The sequence below is a fragment of the Geotrypetes seraphini genome, chromosome 1 (assembly GCF_902459505.1).
Source record: "Geotrypetes seraphini chromosome 1, aGeoSer1.1, whole genome shotgun sequence".
Lineage (NCBI taxonomy): Eukaryota > Metazoa > Chordata > Amphibia > Gymnophiona > Dermophiidae > Geotrypetes > Geotrypetes seraphini.
In genome coordinates this window covers 119,596,389-119,616,625 of record NC_047084.1, presented here as the reverse complement: position 1 = coordinate 119,616,625, position 20,237 = coordinate 119,596,389, and the positions used below count along the sequence as shown (strand labels likewise).

At 44.7% G+C, this 20,237-nt stretch overlaps 1 protein-coding gene across 1 annotated transcript in view; it reads right to left on the bottom strand.

Moving 5' to 3' along the window:
- Positions 1 to 3,208: 3,208 nt before the first annotated feature.
- LOC117366698 (long-chain-fatty-acid--CoA ligase ACSBG2-like) overlaps positions 3,209 to 20,237 on the bottom strand; it is a 69,606-nt gene continuing 52,577 nt past the window's right edge. Inside the window, exons 9-14 of the mRNA XM_033958419.1 lie at positions 19,267 to 19,448; positions 14,733 to 14,966; positions 11,562 to 11,779; positions 8,045 to 8,184; positions 4,858 to 5,104; positions 3,209 to 4,396 (exon numbers count right to left, since the gene is read on the bottom strand). Coding sequence (XP_033814310.1) covers positions 4,320 to 4,396; positions 4,858 to 5,104; positions 8,045 to 8,184; positions 11,562 to 11,779; positions 14,733 to 14,966; positions 19,267 to 19,448 — 1,098 coding nt within the window. The 3' untranslated portion in view covers positions 3,209 to 4,319. The remainder of the gene's footprint in view (positions 4,397 to 4,857; positions 5,105 to 8,044; positions 8,185 to 11,561; positions 11,780 to 14,732; positions 14,967 to 19,266; positions 19,449 to 20,237) is intronic.

Here is a 20,237-nt window from a genome sequence, read left to right as displayed (position 1 = left end):
GTCTCTTTGGAGCGTCTCTATCTCTGCAGTGATAAAGAGGACCCGTGGAAAACATTAGAAATATCTGTGCCAAAACGGATCTGGGATGGCTATGTATAAATCCGGAAAAAAACATTTTAAATTAGCAACATCCTAACTTCAGCTAAAACAATAGAAAGGAATTGTATTTTCCAATTTATTTTCAATTCACAACCGTGCCAGTTGTAATTATTGAGCTATATATCTCTGTATCAAGGAACAAAAGGTCAAGAATGAAAATATCACTAGCAAGAAGTTAAAATGTCGAGCGAGCACTACGATAACCAATACCATGATATTGGGCAATGAATAAGGGAGAGCTAGCAGCTGGTATCCAGGGTTTCCCCTCTTTGCACCAAAGTCCGTCCAGAAGGGCGGCTTTGGGCACCTGCCAAATGCCAGGCATCAAATTCAGAGGAGGGGGTGGTAACAAAGGACTGAAGCTGTGAAAAAAGAGAGGAAGAGAATCCTGTTCACCCTTGAGACCCAGAAGCCTATTTAAAAGAAGGGCTTGGACATCGTGAAAAGTATGAAGGGTAATGGGGTGACCTAGGATCAAAGAAGTAACCATCTCTACCACCATAGCACAAGCAGCCAGGGCTTTCTTGAACAGGAGTGACTATAAAAAAAGGCAACAGAGCGTAATTTACCGCCATGTTCTCCCTTCATGGTGTTACAATAGTCCCAAACAAAGAGATAAAACATGTGGGCATAAGCAGGAAAACCCAAACTTGAGCTAGAAACCAAAGCACATCTTAAATGTCCAACATTTCATAAGTCCATCTGATAAGAGCAGTCATTTCAGAAACCAGGGTCTGTCTCAAAATCTGGTCATAGAAGGAACAAGCAGAGATCCATTGGCGGCAGTGACCAATCATAGCAAGAAAAGTAAGCATGTCTTTCTTGGTAGCTGGGCGGGGCAGACACAGAATAGCAGCAGTGCAGAAAGTGCAGATTTTCCTCTGACCATGAGACAGGACAAAACCCAGGTATTTCACTTCAGATGTACACCAGTGCAGTTTATTTCATGACACCTTGTGACCACACACAGACAATCATTATAAAAGATACAAACTATCAGCCTGACAGGTCTCCTGAATTATGGAACACAAAAAGTTGTACAAAATAAGAATAGGACCATGAAGGGCAGTGCATGACTTTGTAGAATAGCCCGAAGGACATTCCACACTAGGTATACTGTTGCTTAAAGGTGAAGGCAGCCTCACCAAAGGGACTAAAAATAAAGCATTCTTTAGGATAATGACAGAAAAAAATCATTGGCTGCCGATGGAATGGTGGAAGAAACATAAGGGCAATGAGAATTACCAAAACACTAACAGCCCTAAATCTAGGATGAAACAGGGAATGCCATCAGCTTTGGCAACAAGAGCGATGGGCGTATTATAAGAAGAGATGGTGGTTTTGATAATGCCGGAGAAAAGTCAAGAGACAAGCAGTGGAATCTCACCTTACTGCTTTATAAAACCAAGAATGAGTAACTTCAAAGAAGCACTATAGGGGGTCAGTGGAAGCCCAAACAGAGAAGTCTGGGGGAAGGGACAAAAACATTCATGCACAGACCCTGATAATGAAAGCAAAGAACAGATTAGCTTTGCTCTGCACAAGAAAGAAAACCTTTAAAACGGAATTTTTTCTTTTTCTTTTTCTTGTTTCTTTTTTTTTTTTTTTTTTTATGATCCAGCACAGAACACAAAGAAAGCAGCCGGTAGAAGAAACACACAAAATTAGGGCTTGTGTACAAACTACAAGGGAAAGATCTTAGACTGATTCAAACAGCGCATTCAATTCATTCCACATAACAGCATGTCCTACCTCAGTAGTAAACATTGGTGACACAGAAAGATGGGAACTGAAGGAAAAATGTCATACACACACACACAGCCGTACAAGTCTCATTTGTCTAGGAGTAAGTGCCTTTATGACTCATTACAAAACCCAATATAACAATGCAAAAATATTCGCTTATCTTACCTTATAAGCGAGGTACAGTAATAAGAGACAATAAAATCTTATACTCTATAAAAGTTTTTTAACCTTACAAATGACAGAGTGGGCAGGGGGGTTCTATAAATAATTTCATTCTTTCCGAAAGAATGGCAGCTGCTTATATATATGAGGGGTGCTTACCAAAAGTACCCCGAGATTTTTCCCCAAAAAAACTCCATAATAGAACCCAAAGCTTGAACTTAAAATAAGGGGTTGGGTACAGGTCACCACTACCCAGTGAGTATTAAAGAACAGAAAAAATTCAGAAATACTCACAAAATACTGGTGATATCATCTGCCCATCGCGGACGTGCCCCCAACTGAAAAGGATTCAGGTCCCAATTCCTGCCCCATACTTTCTCTGTCTCTGTCATATGTAAGTCAGGTACCTGGGGACACATCTTAAAGACCAGAAACCATCTTTCAAATATGTCCGTCTTTTATTATGAGTTTCACATATTTATACGAATCAGGTTTGCCAGCATGTGATGGCATGTGACGTAAGGTCACATGAAACTTTAAACACATCAGCATTTTTCCTAGCTAGAGATTGAAGTCCACAGAGGGTCAGAAAAAGCCTTGACCAGCAGAGCTTCTTAACTAAAGCTGTCTGTAAATACGGCTTAACAAAACAATTGAATTCACTTCACATTATCTCTGTTTAAACATTACCTGTCTTCAAAGAAGGGAAAGATAAACAGGGCCTACCTTTGCATCTTTAAACAACATATGCCTAAGGACACTTACTAAAGTTCTGATACGTGTCCCTTCAATGGGTGCTTGCAAATGGGAAGGGGGGCTGTGTGAGCAAAGAAATTAAGCTTATGTGAAAGGAGCTGGAGGGAACTGGACATTTTTGCATCTGGAATAGAGAAAGTCCAGGCTGGGAAGTGGGGAGGAACAGGAAAATGTCCATCTTTTAGTTTTGGAAATGGCCATTTTGAAATGTTTGTGCACAATGCATTGATCTTTTCACATGCACACACAAAAAAAATCCACAATTTGATTGATTTTAAGTGCTTTTATAGTGTAATAAGATGGTATAATATGTTGCACTTAAGTATGGTTTAAAAATGAATAAAGATATTTAAAAAAAACAAAAGAAAATTGCACAAAAGAAACCACTGAGATGTAGGAGATGCCAGCATTTTAGTAGACTACCCACCCACATATCCCAGCAAATCAGTGGAGCACTGCAGTGATCTTTACAGAAAAAGACCCAGGTACACATCTCGCCACATAACCCCCTTATGTGTTGAGTCCTCCAAAACCTACCAGACCCAACTGTACACAACATCAATAGCCCTTATGCCTGCATGAGATTAGTGAGGGGTTGGGAAGGCTCACATAATCCACCATAGTCCCCATCTCTATCGTTCACTACACCAACCACCAGGCTACCCCAGGAATCTGCCTGCTGCTGTAATAAGACTGGCTGGCATATTGGCAGCTATGCACTGTTTCATTCATATCTTTGAGGGGGGGCCATGCCTTCATCCATCCGGTGGTCATCCGGTCAGTTTGGCCACCTTCTTGGCTTTTATTCGTTATAAAAACAGGTTGGGCCTCAAATGTCCAAATTGTGCCCTGGATATACTCCACAACGTTCCATTGTTGCAGACAAATGTCTAGATTATGAGCCTGCCCTAGTCCCACCCAAAACATGCCTCCATCATGCCCCCTTGAGATTTAGTTGCACTGTGCAGGAAAACAGCATAAATAACTGTCTACAAAATGGGTTTTAAAAATAGTGACTTAGAAGGTGTGGCAAGAAAACCATTCATCTTTTTTGAAAATGAGACCTTTAATCTACTAATTCAAAATTATGCAAATGCACTGCACAATTGTAAAAGAATCTTGAAAACATCTGCCCAAGTTATTGGGTGTTCTGATTAGAATTGAAGAAGAAACAGAGAAACACAATGGCCGATAAAGGCCAAATGGCCCATCCACAGTAATTCTGCTACTATTTGGGGGGTTTTGCCAGGTACTGAATTGGCCACTGTAGAAACAGGATACTGGGCTAGATGGATCATTGGTCTGAATGTGCAGGACTATGCTTATGAGATATGATGTGAGACCTTGCTGGGCTTAGACCATGCATCTAGTCCATGAAGATTCTGGCAATTATTTTTTTATCTTCTGATCATGATTTATAGTCAATAAAGTGTTGGCATATACAGCGGCAATGAAGATCAGTAGGCTTCAGTGTGCCCAGGAACCATCCTTTTCCCCAAAATCCCTCCCAAATTATTATTCTTCACAGATCTAGCTTCACGGCCCAGAATATTACATCACAACTTGTAGAAGGCATCAATCGTAACCTGGTAAAGTTGTGACACAACAGGACGCCTCAGTTTCATAGTTGGACCTGGAGAGAAGGCAAGAGACAAAATCAGAGAGGAAATAACTAGAAACTGGAAGAGCTCTAGAACCATGGGAAAGATGTCCCTTCATAACTCTACTCTAGAACCATGGGAAGGATGTACCTTCCTAACTCTGCTCTAGAACCATGGAAAAGATGTCCATAAATAACTGATCCTCATCACAGTAATAACTTGTTTTTCTAAAGTGTTCCCTAATCACTTTCTCCACTTGGCCCAAATCCTACTCCCAAATTGCAGAAAAAGACTTTAATCACATAACTCTTTTCCCCCTGCCTAGCCAAGGAGAGCTTTTGGCAACAATATACTGTACAGTTGCCCATAAGAAATCATTTTATTATACCATTTATTAAAAACCACCTAGCTTCCCTGTGACCTAAGAGAGTCCCTGGGACACAATGAGGACTCGAGTAATTCCCCTTAGCCATGAGCTACATTGAGCACAGACCTATTTCTCCTCCGAACACTGAGAAATCTTTGTCCAGAATAGTCCATTTTTGTATCTTCTGGGCATTGGACACAGCTCTTTCATTCACTCGTTCTATTCCCTCCTGGATGGCTTTGTAGATGACTGGGTCCTTTGAGCCGATCACCTCAGACACACGTGTGGCCCTGCTGCCAAGCTTCTGGCAGAATTGGACAGCTTCTAGGTTTAATTCATCCTGGGGTTCCCCAGTTTTTGGATCTATGTTGCACTGAGAAGAAAGAAAAGAGTACGGTTACCTTTATTTTTATTTATTTATTTAAAAAATTTCTATACTGTTTAAAACTATATGGTTTACACACTTTACAAAAATAAAGTTATAAAAAAACAATTAGACAAACACAATCCTCAGAGAACATATTTTCAAAATAACACCAAAGGGTCATGAATGATTCATGAAAAACATGAAGCAAGCAGCTAATGTAGCAAGAAGGAAGCATCATTGTCGGTCCCCCCCTCCCCCAAGTGCTGGCACTACCAAGATGTCTGTCAGTCAACGGTAAAAGTAGGGCAAGAGATAGACACCATAAAGACAGGCATATGTTATGTGACTGGTGCTGATAACAGGGCTTTGGATTCTGGGATGGGTATTCAAAGGAGAAGTTCTGCTATGTAGAGAGAGGTAACAACACCCAAAAAGGAGAACAGCAAACAAGCACAAAACAGCCAAAAAGACCAAGTCATCACTTTAAAGAGAATATATGCAGTGTAGAATAAAAACAGACCTAACACTGACAATGTTTCGGCTACAAAGGTAGTGTCAGGAGTCTAAATATTTCATATTAAATCTAATTGGTTGGGTAACTGAGGATGTATAACAAAAGAATGTACAGTGGTACATTGGTTTACGAGCATAATTCGTTCCAGAAGCATGTTCGTAATCCAAAGTACAGGTACTCATTTATCAAAGCAACTTCCCCTTAGGCCATAATGGCAACGCTGACAATTTGTTCCAGAACCCAAAAGGTGTCAAGGGGGTGGCTCAGGGGTGTGTACCTGTTGGGTGCCGGGTCTCTAGGAAATGCTTCTGTCCGCCAGCCGCTGGAGAACCCCGCAGCTGAGGTGGTGGAGAGTAAAACTGTGACTGAGTTCAAAGAAGCGTGGGATGAACACAGAAGATTTAGAATCAGAAAATAATATTAAATATTGAACTAAGGCCAGTTACTGGGCAGACTTGCACGGTCTGTGTCTGTGTATGGCCGTTTGGTGGAGGATGGGCAGGGGAGGGCTTCAATGGCTTTGAGGGTGTAGATGGGCTGGAGTAAGTCTTAACAGAGATTTCAGCAGTTGGAACCCAAGCATAGTACCGGGTAAAGCTTTGGATTCTTGCCCAGAAATAGCTAAGAAGAAAAAAAATATATATATTTAAATTGAATCAAGTTGGGCAGACTGGATGGACCATTCAGGTCTTTATCTGCCGTCATCTACTATGTTACTATGTTCAGGGGAATGCCTCTTCTGTCCGCCAACCGCTGAAAAACCCCTGAACCTACACAGTGCCGCTTCAGGAGGATTCCTCTTCTGTCCGTCAGCCAGCCTTCCACGCCGGGTGCCTTCCACATGTTGGAGAGCCTCTATCTGAGCCTATGCAGCCGAGTGCCATCCCTGCATATTGCGTATGATCACGCACCTGCACATTGCGTATGATCACGCACGTCTATGATTGATGTGCGTGATCATACGCAATGTGCAGGTGGGACAGCACTTGGCTGGGTAGGCTCAGATAGAGGTTCTCCAATATGCGGAAGGCACCTGGCATGGAAGGCTGGCCAGAGGACGGAAGAGGAATCCCCTGAAGCGGCGCTTCCTGCAGCTTTAAGTGCTCGTTTATCAGGGCAGTGCTTGGTTTACAAGACAAAAGTTTGCTGAGTGTTTTGCTCGTCTTGCAAAACACTTGCAAACCGCATTACTCGCAAACTGAGGTTCCACTGTATTTGCAAACAAAGCCTACAAGGCAGGATGAAATATCCATCTTCTCTCACCCACTAGCTCTCCCAGTCTCCAGTTCACTCCTTCCTCAGCCCTCCATTCCCTTTCATCTTTAATCTACTCCCCATTCCCATATGTCTACCCTCTGTAATCACTATCCTCCCCCTCCTGGCCTCTCCCACATAGTTCCACCATTCCCAGTTCTCATTTCACCCTTCTGGTCCAGCATCTGCTCCCGCTTTTTACCTTCCCTGTCATAGCCTCTCAATTCCCTGTCCCTTCTTTCTTCCTTCCTGTCCTCCCCCTCAATGTCCTGCATTCTCCCTCTCTTCCATTGTCTGGCATCTCTCCATCACTTCCTTCTGTTTTTGGATCCAACATCTCCCTCTATCTTCCCTCACCACTTACTATGCATCTCTCCCTCCCTCTCATCCACTCCCATGTCCATCTCTTCCTCTCTCCCATTCTTCACTATCTCCTCCTTCCCTTGTGCCCTGAGTCTAACATCTCTCTTCTCACTCCTCCATGCAGCATGTTTCCCTTCCTCTTCTCCACCATCGTGTATAATATATTTCTCCCTCTCTTCCCCATGCACCATTTATCCTTCCCCTCCACCCCATCCATGTCTATTTTCTTCCTTTCTTGCCCATCGCCCCTCCCCTCTCCATGCAGCATCTGCCTCCTCAACACCCATATACAAAATGTATCCTTCTTCGCCCCTTTTCTACATCTCTCCCTTCCTCCACAGCAATTCTCCCTCTCTCACCCCATTCCCACCCCCCAGCATCTGTCCTACCCTCCTTTTATCCCACTCCACCCACAACCCTCCTCTTGCTAGTATAGATGGTTCAGGTTGGGCTCCTGCAGTCCTGGCTGCATCACTCTCTTCAATACAGCAGTGATTTCTACACACTACCTGCCAGTAATCTGGAACCCTCCCCTCTGCTGCATTCTGCCCAGGCAGTTGTAACAGAGAAGACGAGATGCAGCAGACTGGAAGCTTCAAGGTTAGCAGCAGGGAGCAATGCAGCCAGGACTGCGGGAGTCCAGCCTACCCCATCCATGCTGACACTGGGTCAAGGTGCACCGCTGCTTTGTGGGCTTGAGCCCAAACTGGGTTGGCACATGCCCATCTGTGCCTACGCCTCTGGTTAGTCACAAAGAAAAGATGCGGAATTTTCCATGTACTCCAGGATCACATTACTGCATCTTCTTCCCTTACCTTCAGGGTGATTAGCAGAGAGAGAAATTTCCTCTTGTCTCCAATCAGCATGGCATTGCTAATGATCGGCACCTCCTCCTTCACACTATTCTCAATTAGGATTGGCGGAATGTTCTCAGCTCCTGATGTAATGATTAGCTCTGCAACCAATCAGAAATCAGATCATGAAAAGTAATGTACACTTCTAGTGTTCATTCTAGCAGGTATTAATGCTGCTTCGCATCCTTCTACTTATTCCCACTTATCTTTCACCCATCTGACTCTTACCACAGGTAAACAATTTGTCATACTAGAGAATGACACGGTGACGGTTTCTCATAGTACGCCAAGGCAAACCCACAGGAACGGGGAAAAATTTGGCCCATATGCCATGGGTTCAGGCACAAGGATTTTTAGCACCCCATGGGAATGGTAAAGGGCCTTGCTCCCATAGTGAAGGATGACTGCTGCAAGTTGCCCCCTCCACTCCTGGCCAGTAGCCCCCTCCCTCCCGATCATGGGCTTTGCAACAGCAAAAAAAAATCCCCCCTGCAACTCTGCTACCGGGTTGGTCCCTTTGCACCTCCTGCCACAGGCCTACCAGCATCTTAGAAGCTTCATTGACCAAAAAGGCAACGTCGCAGTTCTGCTCCAGGACCTACCTCAGGCTGAGTCCTTCTGATGTAACATCTGGTTTTGCCAGTAGTTACCGGAGGAAGGTCCCGGAACAGGCCTGCAATGTTGCCTCTTCGGTCAATGAAGCTTTTATGACACTGGCCCGGGGTGGGAGGCGCAAATGGGCCGACCTGGTAGGGGAGTCGCAGTTATTTTATGTTTCCTTATTTTTAAACCGTGGAGTAGGGTTTGCTGGGGTTGCAGGACCCATGATTGGGAAGGAGGGGGGCTGATGGACCCGAGATCATGAAGGGGGGGCTGTTGGATCTGCAAAGGGGGGAGGGGGTTGTTTGGGCTGCTGGACCAGCTAGAGCTGAAGGGAAGGGAGACGTGTGCTAGATCTGGTATGGGGATTAGGGGGAAGGGAAAGAGGTGCTGGGCCCATGTTGCTAGAGGGAAGGAAGAGGTGTTGGACCCATGGGATGGGGGCTAGAGGGAAGGGAGAGAGATGCAGGACCTGCAGGGAGGAGGAGAGGGAAGGGAAAGAGAAAAGCTGAACCAAGAGGATGAAGGAAGAGTGAGTGAAATATTGAACATAGCGGAGGGAGGGAGGAAAAAGGGTGAGAGACATTGCAGTAAGAGGGGAGAAGCTGGACATTGAGATATACAGAGGGGAGATGGTGGGCATGGATGAGAGCATAGGAACAGGGACCAAAAGGGGAATTCTGCATGGGGGTGGTATATAGACACAGAGGGGTAATGCCAGACATGGGAGGGTATATGGACACAGAAAGAAGTTATCTAGACATGGGGGAGAAAAAGAATATAGAAGAAAGATACTGGACAAGGGGGGCATAGGGATATAAAGGAGTGATATTGAACACATGGAGAGGGGATCATAGGATGGTGAGATGATGAAGGCAGGGAGATGGGCACAGGGGAAATACTAGAAAGGGGTGTGTAGGAGGAATAGAGAAGGGAGATGCTGAACATGGAGAACAATACATACTTGAACATGCAAATTCTCATTCTGAAGTGGTTTGACTAAGGTGACCATATGTCCTGTTTTGAATGGGACCGTCCCTTTTTCAGATCCCCTGTCCCGTTGTCCCCACACATAGCTTCATGACACCAAAATGTCCTGTTTTCAGAGACGGCGTCCTGAAGCTGTGTGTGGGGACAACAGGACAGGCGATCGTGGAGAATAGGCTCTCTCCCTGCTTCCCCACCTGCCACAGCAACAACCGCAGGAAAGGAAGATTCAAGTGCGGCCCAGAACCCTTCTACCCTACATCAATTCTGACAGAGAGGAAGTTCCGGGCCAGCCAATCACCTCCTGGCTGGCCTGGAACTTCCTCTCTAATGTCAGAATTGAAGTTGGGGAGAAGGCTTCTGGGCCGGCGCCTGAACCTTCCTTTCCTGCGGTTGTTGTGGCAGTGGGCAGGAAGCAGTGGCGGCGGACCGGGTGGGGGTAGCAGAAGAATTGGTGGTAGGCCAGGCTTCGGAGGAAGGGAGGCAGACAGACAGGCTGGCTGGCTTCGTCGCAGCAGGGAGGGAGGGAGGCTACCTGGCTGGCTTCGGGGGAGGGGTGGGACAAAGGCTGGAAGGCAGTGAGGAGAACATAGGAAGGAGGGATGAAGGAAGGGGTTGTAAGCAGATTAGAAAGACTAGAGAGAGAAAGGCCTGGACCAAAGGGGAAAGACAGGAGGCAGATGCAGGACTATGGGAGGTGCAGACAGAGGGGGAGAGACCCTGAGGAAGAACAGGGAGATGCAAGATCATAACAGAGGAGGAAGAGAGAGGGAGACCTGGAACAAAGGAGAACTGACACTGGATCTGGGGAGGGTAACAGGGAAAAGAGAGAGACCTGGACCCAAAGGGGATGGGGCTGGATTGTGAAAGAAATGTTGGATGCGAAAGAAATAAAGATTGGATGCAGTCAGAAGGAAGTGCAACCAGAGACTCATGAAATCACCAGACAACAAAGGTAGGAAAAATGATTTTATTTTCAATTTAGTGATCAAAATGTTTCCGTTTTGAGAAATTTATATCTGCTGTCTATATATTGCACTATATTTGTCTATTTTTCTATAGTTACTGAGGTGACATTACATATTTTAAAGTCATCTGCCTTGACATCTTTGAAAAAAAAACCTGAAACTCGTAAATGATAATTAACATTTTCTCTGCGTACAGTGTGCTTTGTGTTTTTTAAAATTTTATATTTACCATTATGAATTAATAAGATATTGTGTGTACATGAAAAATGAATGGAAGAAATGGGGGCGGGGGCTGGGGCGAGATTCAGGGTGGGGCTAGGGCGGGATTGAGGGCGGAACTGAAAATTAATAGATGTCCCGTTTTGATTAAAAAAAATAAATGGTCACGTTAGGTTTGACTCTACTTGGTAAAGACTATAGCCTATGGGATTTGATGTGCTACACCGTCAACTACAGCTCTTAGGTCGTCTAACTCTACACTACAGGATTCATCATATTCATATTGATCTATCAGGATACTTGATGATGGGCTTACATAAGAGCAGACATTTTCCCAATTCTGCCCCTCGAGTGCCACTCCATGGCCTGATTTTGGAATGGGTAGTTAGGACCAATATAAGGTCACCACTTGGTTAAGTACACCCAAATATTGGCAGTTGGCCTCTCAGCAGGGTTTAAACAGACAGGAGCCTCTCCCGCTTGTTTAAACCATGCTGAACATTGACCCCTTTAATTTTTGAAATGAAAATTAGACATCTTAATCATGAATAAACAATCTACAGCAGTATCTAATAAAACTTGCTAGCTACCTAGTAATAATTTATCATAAGCTATGTTTGCTGAAGAAACTGAGGGATAATTGAAGAGCCAATCCAAATCAAAGCAACATAGATTGTACCAGTTGCCATATGGCTGCTTTTTACCTTTAATTCTGCCAGTGATGTAGAGGAAGCCATGTTGGTCTAGTTTCCCAATATCCCCCGAGTGCAGCCAGCCTTCCTCATCCAAAGCCTCAAGAGTCTTTTCCTTCATATTCAAGTATCCCATGAAGACATCTCGACCCCAGTAGCAAACCTCCCCGTTTCCATCTTTGTCTGGTTTATCAATTCGAATCTTGCAGCCCAGGAGCTCCTTGCCACAGCTATGGAAAGTGAAAGCCAAGAATCTTAGAATGTAAAAACTGCCTCTTGATTCCCTCAGCTGGTTGCACAAAAGCATTCAGTTGGGGTCCCTCACTCCTAAGAACATAAGAATAGCCTTACTGGGTCAGACCTATGGTCTATCTAGCCCAGTAGCCTGTCTTCATAGTGGCCAATCCAGGTCACTAGTACCTGGTAAAAAAACAAATAGTAGCAACACACCTCTGCCTCTCCTATATTTAAGTCCTATATCTTATTAACACGCTTCTTGACCTTGAGATTTCTGATGGCCTCTTTCTGTCCCCATTGGTTCACTGACTTGATTAAAACTTAGCAAGACTGAGTCTAAAGAGTAAGGTGTCTTCCTGACTTCTCATTCCCCGCCCCTAGGCCAGCCCCTAGGTCCACCCATCCCCTCCCCGTCACGCCCAGTTTCCATCCCATTACGCTCCAGATCCCGCCCTAACCTTGCCCCCGTCTGCCTGTTCTCGTCAGGCAGCACATGCGCAGATGAGACACAATGACATCACGCGAATGTGTGTGTGATGTCATTGCGTTGTATCCACGCATGTGCGGATGCCCTCCTGCACAAAGGAAAGCTTTTCAAAACCCAAAGTGCTGAGTTTTGAAAAGCTGTCCGGAGCCCCCGGACATGTCCTCAAAAGGAGGACATGTCCAGGGAATCTGGACGTCTGGTAACCCTATGTCTGGGTTCCCGGACGGACTTTCCAAAATCCTGCAGTTTGTCCGGGATTTGGAAAGCCCTGAGCTCTGGCCGCGGTTGGAGATGACATCACACACATTCACTCATGCTGGAGGTTGGGGGGGGGAAAAAAGAGACAAGGCTTTTTGGGGGGGATAGCTGGAGGCAGAACAGAGTGGGGCTGGAGGTGGAACGGGGCAGGTTGGAGCTGGGGCAGAATGGGACGGGGCCATGCATCCGGGTTGGTCTGTCATTAAATATGGTAGCCCTACCCTGAGTTAAATACGTAATGAATTCTCTCAGAACATGTTTGAATGTGTGCGTTGAGTTGGATAACGGAGTGAAAGAAATAAACTCCAGCCCAAGTTTCCATTGTGGGAACCTTTTTCTTTTGCGCTAAGGGAAGCACTGTTCAAACGTTTGATTTGAGTTAAAAGAAACCAAAGAGGTATCAGGGGTTCAGAACTTGCTTCTTTTTGAGCTCCCCGGGAAGTTTGGGGGAGGGCTTGATAACAAGAACTTCCCTGTGCCAGTTCATTACCCTGCCAGGATGAGGGGAACGCAAGGGGTAGCGAAGATTTACAAAGGGACCTGAACAAACTAGGGGAGTGGGCGACGAGATGGCAGATGAAGTTTAATATAGAGAAATGTAAAGTCTTGCACGTAGGAAACAGAAACCCAAGGTACACCTACACCATGGAAGGGCTGTCATTGAGTGAGAGTACCCAAGAAAGGGACTTGGGGGTAATAGTGGACAAAACAATGAAGCCGTCAGCACAGTGTGCAGCGGCCACTACGAAAGCGAATAGAATGCTAGGTATAATCAAGAAGGGTATTACAACCAGAACGAAAGAAGTTATCCTATCATTGTATCGGGCGATGGTACGCCCGCATCTGGAGTACTGCGTCCAATATTGGTCACCGTACCTAAAGAAGGATATGGCGATACTCGAGAGGGTTCAGAAGAGAGCGACACGCTTGATAAAAGGTATGGAAAACCTTTCATACATTGAAAGATTGGAGAAACTGGGGCTCTTTTCCCTGGAGAAGCGGAGACTTAGAGGGGATATGATAGAGACTTACAAGATCATGAAGGGCATAGAGAAAGTGGAGAGGGACAGATTCTTCAAACTTTCGAAAACTACAAGAACGAGAGGGCATTCGAAAAAATTAAAAGGGGACAGATTCAGAACCAATGCTAGGAAGTTCTTCTTCACCCAGAGGGTGGTGGACACCTGGAATGCGCTTCCAGAGGGAGTGATAGGACAGGGTACGATATTGGAGTTCAAGAAGAGATTGGACAATTTTCTGAAGGAAAAGGGGATAGGAGGGTATAGATAGAGGATTACTATACAGGTCCTGGACCTGATGGGCCGCCGCGTGAGCGGACTGCTGGGCATGATGGACCTCTGGTCTGTCCCAGCAGAGGCATTGCTCATGTTCTTATGTTCTTAACTGATATACTTGATTGAATGTGTTTTGAGCTGTTGGGAGTTTTCTTTCTGAGCCCTCCTCTCTGTTCTGGGAGACCTCACCAAAGGTGGAACAGTTGCTAAAGGAACCAAGTACCTGGTGGTCTTTGAAAGGAACATTCTATCTGCTGTTAAAACTACAGTCTAGGGGCCTAGGATGGCTTGACTGTAGTATCTGGGAGACTTTAAGATCTGGTTGGAAAGAAAACCTGGAGGGGGTAAACTTTTGAAACATTACTGCTTGGTTTACAGATGGCCTCCTTTTTGTGAACGAAATCCCTTGATAAGCCCAGTTTTTCTATGATTCTTTCTGCTCTGATTAAAGTGTGAGACTGGAATACAAGAAGCTGTTCTGACTAGTGCTGCCCGATTCACGATTCGAATCGATTCACAGATTCGAATCAGGTGAATTGATTCGAATTGATTCAATTAAAAAAAAAATCGGCCACACGATTCAATGGCCGACCCTTCCCCCGTGCCTTCCTAAAGCAGGAGCTGCAGCACTGCCTCTTGCTGGCCATCCGCTGCTGCTCCTGCTTGAGGGGGGAGGATCCGTCATAAAGGCCTCCCCCAGCTTGCCTGCTCTTGCCTCCCCCAGCTTCCCTGCTCTTACCTCCTTTAGGCTAATAGGGCAGCTTGCAGGCTCACTGGTGTCCAAACCTTTCTTCAAACCAGCTACGCTATCCTCTCTTCACCTTCCACTTCCCATGTACTCTAGAGGGTTACAGGTGATAGGAGATGTGAGTTTATATATTTAAGTATCTCCAATGACTCACTGACCTTGAGATGGAAAAGGAATTCTGTGTTGATATCGTGTGTGGTCCTGAGCTCTCACTCATGCCATAGAGCTCATACAGTGGCAAGTTAATACTCATGAAGTACTCAAGCGTGTCCTTAGAGATGGGAGCAGCTCCAGTATTGGGCATACAACAGCGATCGAGACCCACAGCCTCCTGGAGCTTCTTTAACACCAGGGAATGAGCCAGCGTGTAGCCCCAGGGCACAGAGTTATTCCTGAAAGAAAGCAAATAAATAACAGCCCAATTTGTGCCCCTAACTCACTTCTCTGCTCAGTGGCATAGCGAGGGTAAGAGGCGCCCAGGGCATAGGGACCCTTCCCCTCCTCTTCACCCACTGCTGTGACCAACATAAGAACATAAGAATTGCCTCCGTCGGGTCAGACCGGAGGTCCATCGTGCCCGGCAGTCCGCTCACGCAGCGGCCCCTCAGGTCCAGGACCTGATAGTGCTCCTACCCTAAAACTCACATACGCTTTTCGCTTTTGTCCTGTAGAGTAACCTTCTATCTATATCCTGCAATCCCCTTCGCTTCCAGGAAGTCATCCAGTCCCTTTTTGAAACTCAGTATTGTACTCTGTCCTATTACCTCCTTTGAAAGCGTGTTCCAGGTATCCAACACCCTCTGAGTGAAGAAAAACTTCCTTGCATTCGTTTTGAATCTGTCCCCTCTCAGTTTTTCTGAATGACCTCTTGTTTTTGTTGTGCTCCTAGTGGCCGCATTGGCTCTCCCTCTGACATCACTTCATATGCTCAGCACCCAGAAGTGATGTCAGCGGGAGCTGACACGGTCATAAAGAGCACTTGATGTTATTGCGTGTGTCGGTGAACAACTAGAAGCATGGGGGGAAGGGAAAGGGGGGGGGCGCATGTGTGGCGGGGGAGGGGAGGAGGAGGGGTGCACTCTCCATTACTTCCCTCAACATTCTCCCTTCCCATTCAACTGCTCCTGCCCTACCACCCTTCCTACCAAACAAACACCATGAAGCCCCATACTACAAAACAATTACTCACCATCCTGCTATTCTCCTTGTTCCTTGGGGCACAACCTCTTCCCAATACCAATAATACTAACAACCAATAGACCTCACATCACAGTCAGAAAAAATTACACAAACAGAGATACCTGTTAGACTGCTTGCTCCACATTCCCAATAGCATCCCTCAAACACGGGGGAGAAGACAACATTCACCCAAATGAACACGCCTCCTCCCAACTCTCACCCTAAAACCTGGCTAACCTCTGACTCAGATCCCTGGATAACAGAATTCTGCCCACAAGACTACAAGGTCGAGGTGGTCTGTCGAGAAAAATAATGAGGAGGCGGCCTAGCCATCATAATCAAAAACAACATAAACATACATATCCTGGACAAAGCCTCTACCCTGTACATGGATCTACTCACCTGCCAATTATCTGGCGACACGCTAAACGGCTGCTTGACACACCTTATCTGCTACATAATACCAGGAAAATGGGGCATAGCAAAACCAGAATTCAAAGATTTTGTATTCCAAAACTCATCATCATCAACCTACAACCTCATCCTAGGAGATCTAAACCTTCACCTTGAAGACCAATCCTCCAAATAAGTTGAAAACCTACTATCTTTTCTCAAAGCTCTATCCTACCAGATACTAGACCCATAGGCCACACATAAGAAAGGCCACCAACTTGACATAGCAGCCTACATGATCCAACAACCCATCTCACCCAAAATCCATATCTCTAATGAGGCATGTCACCACTCCCTATAGTCAGACCACTACATGTGCACCTTCAACATAAACTGGGCTCAAGGCAAAATCAAACAAGAAACCCAAAGGTCAACCTACAAATCTCATCCTATCATTGACCCCTCAGCATTCTGGGACAAAGCAGACTCCATGATTGAAGCCTGCAAACCTAAAGAATTTATATCCCAATGGCGCTCACTAAATCAAATTATCCTGGATTAATTAGCCCCAGCACAAACAGAATCTGCAGGAAAGTTGACATGTGGTTCGACAATGAACTACTCCTACTCAAAAGGAAATGCAGACAACTCAAAAGAGAATGGAGAAAGAAGAACGAGGAGCATAGAAAAACAGCTTGGAGAAACCTAATTAAACAATACAAGATAAAACTAAAGGAGTAGTGGAAAGTGTTCTACTCCAAACAAGTAGGCCTGGAAGTTCAAGATACAAAAAAACACTAGTAAGAGAGCTCACAGACACTAAACCCTATTTGGCCACCACTGGAAACTAGCCCCCCTCAGCCACCCAGTTAGCAGAATTCTTCAAGAACAAGATCACAACTGCCAGGACTACCTTCAACGGCACCCCAAGACTCCTGGACAAGGTAACAATACACCCCATGGTAGGAGAGTCAGTCACAGCAGACAGGACATGGTCAAACTTTCCAACAATACAATGGCCAGACCTGAACCGACTCTACAAACAATACAACCAAGCAGCATGCGACCTTAACAACTGCCCTCCTTACCTGTTAAAAACCTCCAGACCAAAATTTAGAACCCACCTCATACAATGGATACAATCACTGCTCACAGAGGGCCAGTTCCCACAAGAATTCAGCAAAATTATCATCACACCTATCATGAAAGATTCAAAGGGCGCATCACATCTCCCTTCCAACTACAGACCTATATCTTCAATACCTCTGTACGTCAAACTAATGGAAGGCCTAGTAGCACAATACAAGTTTTCAAGTTTCAAGTTTTATTAGGATTTTATATACCGCCTATCAAGGTTATCTAAATGGTTTTTACACAACTTACTTTATCCCTCATAATCTGGTTTCAGGACCAACCACAGCACAGAGACGCTACTAGCATCTCTCCTGGACACAGCCCGACAGCACCTAAGTAAAAGCAAGAGGGTCCTAGTCATACAACTGGACCTCTCCGCGACATTTGACCTGGTAGACCATTCCATCCTCATACAAATACTGGAAGCCACATGAATCACGGGAAGGGTACTCGCATGGTTCCAAGGATTCCTGCAATTCAGATCCTATAGAGTCAAGACAAATAGGAAAAAATCTGAATCCTAGTCCAACCCCTGCGTTGCACCTCAAGGATCTCCACTATTTCCAATGCTTTTAAACCTTTATATCTCCTCCCTTGGTCCCAGCCTAGACCACTTAGGCATTACATCACACAGCTACACAGATGACATTAACATTCTCCTACCTTTCGACCAACCAACTCCCATCTCTACTGAGAAACTGCAAAACACATTAGAAACAGTTGAAAAATGGATGACAGACCACAAATGAAAACTAAACAGAGACAAAACAAAATCCTACTATTTGAAAAAGACAAAGCTCCAACCACTACAGAAATAGAAATAAACACTGTCAAATACCCCATTCAACCCACCCATAAATTCTTGGGGAGATGATAAATAGATATTGCACCATGCAACTACAAATAAGACCATCCAGAAATCCTTCGCTGTAATGCACAACCTATGGCAGATTTGAAAATTCTTCAACAGGGAACAATTCCAACTCTTAGTCCAGGCCCTAATCTTGGGTATTCTAGACTACTGCAACTTACTCTACCTACCATTAGCATGATAAAACAATTACAGACCATTCAAAACACAGCCCTCAGACTGATCTACTCACTAAGCAAATATGACCACATCACCACTGCATACCTAGATTTACACTGGCTCCCAATGCAAGCATGAATATTATTTGAATTTTACTGTCTACTACACAAAGCCCTAAATGGAGTTGCCCCCACATAACTGAACAAACTCCTCATCTGGAACCAGACCAAGAAGAAATCAGACACATTTTTCTCATCCCCCATTCAAGGGCACTCTCCCCAAAAATTGTACGACGGCCTACTAGCAACACAGGCAGTGAAACTTGCCCATTACCTCTCCAACCTACTAATAACCACCAGACTACAAAACCCCCCGAAGGAAAATAAAAACTCTACTATTCAGAAAATTTGTCAGGACAACTTAATAGAGAACCGAAATGTATCACAATGCCTGTAATTAGCATCACATTTTTCTCCATTCCTGTAACTTGTAGTTTACCCTGGACCTCCTTCTGGTAATACCCAGCTTACATCTTTTGTAATCCGCCTTGAACTGCAAGGTTAGGGGGAATATAAATCACTACTATAATGTAATGATGGTGCCCGGATTCACCGTTTCGGCTCTGATTACTCTTCCCCCTTCCTGCCAACCCACACTATGTCCCATTTTATCTCTCATGGGAAATTTCTGATCTGACCGCACACCTCTTGCCACAAAATGATGTTTGATTGTTACTAAACCTCTACTGTGTTCGTAAACTTGTAACCCATTCTGGGCTCTTCTGGGAGGACGGGCTAGAAATTCGACTAAATAAATTTATACTCCGCTTTAATCCAAAGCAGAGAAAAAGAAAAACATACATAGAAAAATACTACATCAACACGAAACTAAAATATAAAAGTCTTTCAAGAACCATCAAAACATAAAAGCACGATTCACAGCTTTGAGCCTTTTACCCATTCATACGGTTGTAGTTGGCCCTTAGCCCAATGGTTCTAGCCAGAGCAGTTGTCTTCCTCCTGATGAAGGATGATGTAGCATCCAGGATATTCAGCTTCTCCTGAATCTTCTCCCAGACTCTTGGCACCCCCAGAAATAATGTAGGGCGCACCTCCTGCAGCGTGGTGATCAGAGAGCCCTAAAGCAGGTGAAAAGCCCCAAAGGAAGTTCTTCAGCTATATCACTCACACAACGTTCCCTTCCTCATACGTGCATCACCGCCCCCTCCCCCCCCTCAGATAAGAGAAGAAAAGAACCTTGAGAAATTCAAATCAAAACTAAAACGTTTCCCAGATAGATTAGTGAGTCCCAATCGAAGTATTATAACCCCCTTTTGTTCTATCCTTATTTGGTCTCTTTACTAGATTAAATTGTAGATCTTCCCCGATTTCCCTTTGACGTGTAAGTTTGTCTATCCCTACATAGTACGTTCCCCTCATCTGAAAATTATTTATTGTACCTTGAAAAAAGCGATTTTATCAAATATGAAATAAACTTGAAACTTCACCTTTTTTATTTATTTTGGGCTCCTTTTACGAAGGCACATTAGGGCCTTAACATGCAGAATAGCACCCGCTAGATGCTACCGCCGCCTCATGAGCATGTGGTAGTTTTTCGGCGAGCGCTAATCCCTATTTGTCCTGGTGGAAATGGGGGGATTAAGTGACTTACCCATTAGGCCGTACACTCCCCAAGTGCTATAATATAATATATGGTGTTATCCAAATTGTTCAGAATATTAACTAATCTCCTTTTTAGTTCTCTTTGCCATCTATTTTTGGGTTAATATATTTTCTTTTATTCTTTATTGATTTTCCAAATATTAACAGTGCAATACACAAGTATATAAACATATAATAAATGAAGAAAAGTACAATCATCTTACAGACATACGTGAGCAACCATTAATCAATACAAACACAAATGC